The sequence below is a fragment of the Engraulis encrasicolus genome, chromosome 1, assembly GCF_034702125.1.
Source record: "Engraulis encrasicolus isolate BLACKSEA-1 chromosome 1, IST_EnEncr_1.0, whole genome shotgun sequence".
Lineage (NCBI taxonomy): Eukaryota > Metazoa > Chordata > Actinopteri > Clupeiformes > Engraulidae > Engraulis > Engraulis encrasicolus.
The window spans coordinates 12,812,787-12,820,286 of NC_085857.1; the positions used below are offsets into that span (position 1 = coordinate 12,812,787).

Genomic DNA, 7,500 nt, shown 5'->3' on the forward strand with positions numbered 1-7,500 from the left:
CGGGGCTGGGGGGCTTGAAGCAGGCGAGCATCTCGAGCAGGTCGAAGAGCGTGGTGAGGTGCGGCTCCTGCAGCAGCAGCAGCATGGGGATGTGCTCCTTCTGCGGAGGAGGCAGGCAGGAGGCCGGCAGCTGGACCCCCTCCCCTTTACGCTCCCGACGAGGAGCGCCCAGAGACACAAACACCATCTTTGCAGAGTAGAGAGAGAGAGAGATGGGAGTGAACGAGAAGAATAAATGAAAAGTACATTTGTATTCGATTAGCATTTTCACCAAATTGTTTGCACGGCAGCTCTTAATGTTTCTTGGTGTTGACGTCATACGTATGACATGACAATGTCCTAATAATGTCAATAGAATGTTTATGACATGTGCATGATTGTGTTACGACACTGCTATTACACAGTTATGTCATGCGAACGACGCCGGCGTCAAATAAAGCGCTACCTTTTATACCATCACATCAATGTGCATCGATGAATTTCGATTGCCTCACTTTGCAAGGCATGTAAAATTTTGGTATTTTGGTACATCCTGCCTTGTCTGTACTGAAAAGTATGAAAGCACATCTGTCTGTATGATTATGCTTGATGTGTATGAGGATTGATGGTTTGTACATGTTGATTTGTGTATTTATATGCCGTACCAGAGACACAAACACCATCTGCAGAGGGAGAGATGGAGTGAACAAGAAACATAAATGAATAAGAAAGCAAGTAAGTACATTTGTATTCGATTAGCAGTTGATCTTGTTTATTTTGAACTCATGTTTTTTTTTTAACACACTTCAGCTGGCAGGTGCATAGGAGAGGGCCCATGGGTTACTCCGACAATTTGGATTAAAAAGTTCAGCACGCTGATCATTTAGCGGTCTTCTTTAATACATGAGGTTTCGGTCCTAGACCTTCATCAGGTTTCGGTCCAAGGAACGCTGTGTATTAAAGGTACACTGTGCAGGAAATGGTCAAAAAAGGTACGGCAACTTTGTTGATCATTGAAACGGGGCTGCCTATTGCCAAATTTGATCTTTACATGAAAGTTTACAAAGTAATAAACAAATATTTTCTAGTATGGTCCAAATACAGTCATTTTTGCAGCTAAAAATAGCTATTTCTGGAAATTCAAAATGGCGGCCCATGGTGAAGATCCCCTTTTCATGTAAATGGTCAGTGTGCAGGAGTGTTTTTTCAAACTGTCCACCAAGTCATATAGCATCATCAAAATATCATGCTTTGCCTAATTTTGATCATCTCACTTTGCAAGGCTGTATATTTTGGTGCATCTTGCCTTGTCTGTACCGTATGATTGCACATCTTTCTAAACAATCATGCTCGATGAGTGTGAGTATTTATGGTTCGTGCGTGTTGATTTATATATTATGCGTTTGCCGTACGTGTATGTCCTTGAAGACAGAGGTTAGGTGGCATTCGAACTTACAACCCCCAAATTGAAAGACCAAACTCCCTAATCACTAGGTCATGGCCGCCTCATTTATGCTTCGTGTGCATGAGGATTTATGGTTTGTGCATGTTGATTTATATGTGGTGGAGTGCTGTGGAGTGCTGTGTCACAATGACAATGGGAGTTGGGAGTTTCCCAGTTGGACTTTCACTAGGGCTGGGCGATATGGAAAAAAACCTATATCACGATATGGATTACTTTATATCACGATAACGATATATATCACGATATAGCACAATTACATACGTTTTCAGTTGTTCTCTTTATTTGCTCTTTATTTTTTCATGTCACAAAACAACCTGTCTTTAAAATGGATCTTTTTATTCTTATTTTTACAGTTACATCAACTTATAGTGTGTATTGTGACAACATGAAATGCAATTAAATGATATTCAATTGTATAAAATTGATAAAATTACTATCATGATATAAAAGATATAGGAGAAAGGTGACGATATACACTTTTATATCACGATAACGATATATATTGTCATATTGCCCAGCCCTAGCTTTCACTTCACTTTATTTGCCGTACCTGCATGTCCTTGAAGCCCAGTTCGTGCAGTGTCTTCTCATCGTAGTCTGTGGTCAGCTCGTGACCCGATGAGATCATCCTCACTGGACCCATCAGACCTCCTGCAAACACATTTGAAAATACATTAGCCCACCCAAAAAAACATTGCATGCATATACCCACGCAGGCAGACAATTGACCAGTGTCCCAGCCGGGTTCTCACAAAATGGCACCAACTCACTCTCACCTGGGCAGTCTCAGAGTCTGTCCGAACTGCAGTTGGGCCTGCTGGTTCATTTGTTCCTTCTCTCTCACACACACACACACACACACCTCCCGTTCTCTGGGTATATCCCACTATCCTAAAGGGCCGTACACACACATCGCTGCTATTTACTAGCTTCTCGTTTGCTCGCCTACTCGCCTCTCTTTCATGGAACGTTCGCTGCAAGTTCCCGCGGCTTTAACTGCCAATGAACAGGCGAGAAGTACCGAACTCTGCCTTCCAATTGGTTACTCGCTTACTCGCCTCGCTCGAAGATCAAATATTTTCAACTCGGGATCCGCCCACATCGCATCGCTTGTACAGTACTCGCCTACTCGCCTGCTAGTCTCGTCGGAACAAATTGACATTCTATTGAGTTCATTCGCTGAGCGAGTAACTAGCAGCGACGTGTGTGTACGGCCCTTAATCTTTGAGGAGTAAGGACTTTCCCCAGGTTCTTCTAGAATTTAACTTGAACACTCTACAGCTCCCATAGAAGTCAGTGTTAAAAATCTTGCAAAGTCCTTATGACATCATAATGAGAACTCAAAATCTGGGCAAAATTCTAATCACATATTTGTGATGGTACTCCTCAAAGGGTTAACTCCCATCCTTGACCTGTGCTTGTGGCCTCGTGCTTCGCTGATGCCCCGCCTCCGTGGAGTAAATAATGAAGTCTCCCCGATGTCAGCCTAGCCACAACATCTTTTGAGGGACTTTTCCCTGTTCCAACATCTCGATTTCAAATGGTGAAAATGACCTTTGAATTCCGCTTTTGTTGTCGATGACGTCTTGCAACATCATCAGGAGGCCGTAAGCACAAGGGGGGACGGAACTGGTAAGAACACACATAGACACACCTCCCTCTCTTCATCCATCCATCCCCACCACCCCTCCCTCCCTCCATCCATCCATCCATCCCATCCCTCCCTCCTACCGGGGAAGTCTACTGGTCTGCCCAAACTCCTGAAGCTGGGCCTGCTGGATCATCTCTCTCTCTCTCTCTCTCTCTCTCTCTCTCTCTAATAAATGATTCTCTACCCATCCATCCATCCATCCATCCCTCAACCCCCCCACCCCTCCATCCATCCCTCCCCCCACCCCATCCATCCATCCCTCCCTCCCTCCTACCTGGGAAGTCTACTGGTCTGCCCCAACTCCTGAAGCTGGGCCTGCTGGATTCTGTCTCTCGCTCTCTCTCTCTCTCTCTCTCTCTGTCTGTCTCGCTCTCTTTCTCTCTCTCGCTCACGGGCTCTCTCTCTCTCTCTCTCTCTCTCTCTCTCTCTCTCTCTAATAAATGATTCTCTACCCATCCATCCATCCATCCATCCATCCCTCAACCCCCCCACCCCTCCATCCATCCCTCCCCCCACCCCATCCCATCCATCCCATCCCTCCCTCCTACCTGGGAAGTCTGCTTGTCTGCTGGTCTGTCCGAACTCCTGCAGCTGTGCCTGCTGGATTCTCTCTCTCTCTCTCTCTCTCTCTCATCAATAAATGATTCTCTACCCATCCATCCCCCCTCCCATCCATCCCTCCATCCCTCCCATCCCTCCCATCCCTCCCTCCTACCTGGGAAGTCTGCTTGTCTGCTGGTCTGCCTGAACTCCTGCAGCTGGGCCTGCTGGATTCTCTCTCTCTCCCTCTCTCTCTCCCAATAAATGATTCTCTACCCATCCATCCATCCATCTCTCCCCCCACCCCTCCATCCCATCCCACCCCTCCCTCCTACCTGGGAAGTCTGCTTGTCTGCCCGAACTCCTGCAGCTGGGCCTGCTGGATTCTCTCTCTCACTCTCACCCTCTCTCTCTCTCTCGCTCTCTCTCATAAATGATTCTCTACCCATCCCTCCCTCCACCCCTCCCTCCACCCATCCCATCCCATCCCTCCCTCCTACCTGGGAAGTCTGCTTGTCTGCTGGTCTGTCCGAACTCCTGCAGCTGGGCCTGTTGGTTCATCTGCTCCTTCTGCAGGTTCTCATACCAGTGGGTCACCTCCGCACGCAGGTCCGCCACCTGGTCACTGGGGTACATCTCGATCGTCATCTGCCAACACACACACACACACACACACACACACACACACACGGACACACACACGGACACACACACGGACGCACACACGGACGCACACACACACACGGACACACACACACGGACACACGCACACGGACACGCACACACGGACACGCACACGCACACACGGACACGCACACACGGACACGCACACACGGACACACACACACGGACACACACACACGGACACACACACACGGACACACACACACGGACACACACACGGACACACACACACACACACGGACACACACAAACGGACACACACACACACTGACACACACAAACGGACACACACAGATACACACAGACACGCACAGACACGCCCAACACGCACACAGACACGCACACAGACACGCACACAGACACGCACACAGACACGCACACAGACACGCACACGCACACACACACGCACACACGTACGCACGCACACACGCACGCACGCACACACGCGCACACACACGCACACACACACGCACACACACACACACACAGACACACACACAGACACAGACACACACACAGACACACACACAATAATTTTAGAATCTACCATTTACAAGAGAGGTGGGGAATCTATGGAAGCACTTTTATCCCCCCCAATAGCCATTTTTAGCTGCAAAAATGACTGTACTTGGACCATAGTACAAAATATTTGTTTATTACTTAGCAAACTTCCATGTAAATATCAAATTTGGCAATTGGCAGCCCAGTTTCAATGAGCAGCATAGTTACAGTAGGTTTTTTGGCCCATTTCCTGCACAGTGTCCCTTTAACAGCTTCCTTTGACTTTTTTTTTTGTAATGAGGTCGAGACGTTACCTTATCTGGAAGTCCGGCGGGCTGGCATACGATGCGGAGGGGCAGCGACTGCTTCTCACTCAGTGCCTTCAGGTGGCTGCTGATGCCCGTGCCCTCGATCTGCCACTGGCGCAGGTGGTAGGCGAACCTGCACAGAGACACATGGGATGGGAGAGACAGAGGAGTCAGTAATACGGTCAGAGAGAGTAGAGAGAGAGGGCTCCATTGGCCCATTGTTTCCGGGTTCTATTATTGCAAGGGGGAGGGGGGGGGAGGCAGACCTAGGCAGACCTAAGGACTGTTCTATTCAATGCTAGGAGTATTATGACACGCCCCTTTAGGCAGACCAGAACCTGGTCATGTTAGGTGCCCATAGGCAACCTGTTACACTGGCATATCTCCATATACTTAAAGAATCTCTGGTAAGGTGGTGGGGGTGGGAGAGACAAGAGATGAGACACATGGGATGGGAAGACAGAGGAGTCAGTAACAGAGATTCTTTAATAATATAGAGATATGCTAACATAATAGGTTTCTATGGGCACCTAACATGACCAGGTTCCGGTCTGCCTAAAGGGCTGTGTCATAATGCTCCTAGAATGAATAGAACAGTCCTTAGGTCTGCCTAAAGGGGGATTTTACCCCCCTCCCCCTTGCGACAGTAGAACCCGGAAACAATGGGCCAGCGGAACCTCTCTCTTATCTACTCTCTCTGTCAGTAAAGTCAGGCTCAAACTACACGACTAGTGACTGTGTGTCCGATTTTGGCGTCGGGGTGCACCGCACACTAAAAGACAATCACAACTGTCACTCTTATCGCTGCTCGCAACCACCGAGAGACAATGCCCAACGTTCTATTTCCAGTCGCAAATATCAAACACTGTTTGAGACGGGAGATGTCTGGAGAGACTGAAGGCTGAAGTTCCTGGCTGAAAGTGAACCTTGGTGGGTTTGTGATGTGAACCGAAAAATACCTGAAAACTACAACGTGGTGGACGTCAGCAGGTATCACCATGAGTGCCAGAATGACACTGGGAGTTTCCAAGGTGGGCTTTCACTTCATTTTCACTTCAGGAAGGAGATATAGGTGAACACATTTGAAGATGTGGAGGAGGTAGGAAGCCATCTGCTACTGCCTCAAACCTGAACGTGTGTGTGTGTGTGTGTGTGTGTGTGTGTGTGTGTGTGTGTGTGTGTGTGTGTGTGTGTGTGTGTGTGTGTGTGTGTGTGTGTGTGTGTGTGTGTGTGTGTGTGTGTGTGTGTGTGTGTGGTTCTGAACAAGAGCAGTCCTCTCTCAATGAAAATGAGACAGGAGTGGGCGATTGTGTGTGTGTGTGTGTGTGTGTGTGTGTGTGTGTGGCGTAAGGTGTGTGTGTGTGTGTGTGTGTGTGTGTGTGTGTGTGTGTGTGTGTGGCTGTGTGTGTGTGTGTCTGTGTGTGTGTGTGTCTGTGTGTGTGTGTGTGTGTGTGTGTGTGTGTGTGTGTGTGTGTCTGTGTGTCTGTGTGTGTGTGTCTGTGTGTCTGTGTGTGTTTGTGTGTGTGTGTGTGTGGTTCTGAACAAGAGCAGTCCTCTCTCAATGAAAATGAGACAGGAGTGGGCGATTGTGTGTGTGTGTGTGTGTGTGTGTGTGTGTGTGTGTGTGTGTGTGTGTGTGTGTCTGTGTGTGTGTCTGTCTGTGTGTGTGTCTGTCTGTGTGTGTGTCTGTCTGTGTGTGTGTCTGTCTGTGTGTGTGTCTGTCTGTCTGTCTGTGTGTCTGTCTGTCTGTGTGTCTGTCTGTCTGTGTGTCTGTGTGTCTGTGTGTCTGTCTGAGCGTCTGTCTGAGCGTCTGTCTGAGCGTCTGTCTGTGTGTGTGTCTGTCTGTCTGTGCGTGTTCCTGTGTCTGTCTGTGTGTGCGCCTGTGTCTGTCTGTCTGTGTGTGCGCCTGTGTCTGTCTGTCTGTGTGTGTCTGTCTGTGTGTGTGTGTCTGTCTGTGTGTGTGTGTCTGTCTGTGTGTGTGTGTCTGTCTGTGTGTGTGTGTGTGTGTGTGTCTGTCTGTGTGTGTGTGTCTGTGTGTGTGTGTCTGTGTGTGTGTGTCTGTGTGTGTGTGTCTGTGTGTGTGTGTCTGTGTGTGTGTGTCTGTGTGTGTGTGTGTGTGTCTGTGTGTGTGTGTCTGTGTGTGTGTGTCTGTGTGTGTGTGGTTCTGAACAAGAGCAGTCCTCTCTCAATGAAAATGAGACAGGAGTGGGCGAGTCTGTCTGTCTGTCTGTCTGTCTGTCTGTCTGTCTGTCTGTCTGTCTGTCTGTCTGTCTGTCTGTCTGTCTGTCTGTCTGTCTGTCTGTACCACCTCCTCACCTGCGTCTGAAGGCCTCCAGGTGTGTTTTGAGCATGAGTAGTCCCCTCTCGATGAC

At 48.5% G+C, this 7,500-nt stretch overlaps 1 protein-coding gene across 1 annotated transcript in view; it reads right to left on the bottom strand.

The window, feature by feature from the left end:
* usp34 (ubiquitin specific peptidase 34) overlaps nucleotides 1-7,500 on the bottom strand; it is a 158,179-nt gene that overhangs the window by 61,678 nt on the left and 89,001 nt on the right. The window contains exons 26-30 of the mRNA XM_063197771.1: nucleotides 7,445-7,500; nucleotides 5,135-5,261; nucleotides 4,136-4,283; nucleotides 1,995-2,095; nucleotides 1-187 (exon numbers count right to left, since the gene is read on the bottom strand). The exon at nucleotides 1-187 is cut by the window's left edge and continues 23 nt beyond it; the exon at nucleotides 7,445-7,500 is cut by the window's right edge and continues 104 nt beyond it. Of these exons, the coding sequence (XP_063053841.1) occupies nucleotides 1-187; nucleotides 1,995-2,095; nucleotides 4,136-4,283; nucleotides 5,135-5,261; nucleotides 7,445-7,500 (619 nt within the window). The remainder of the gene's footprint in view (nucleotides 188-1,994; nucleotides 2,096-4,135; nucleotides 4,284-5,134; nucleotides 5,262-7,444) is intronic.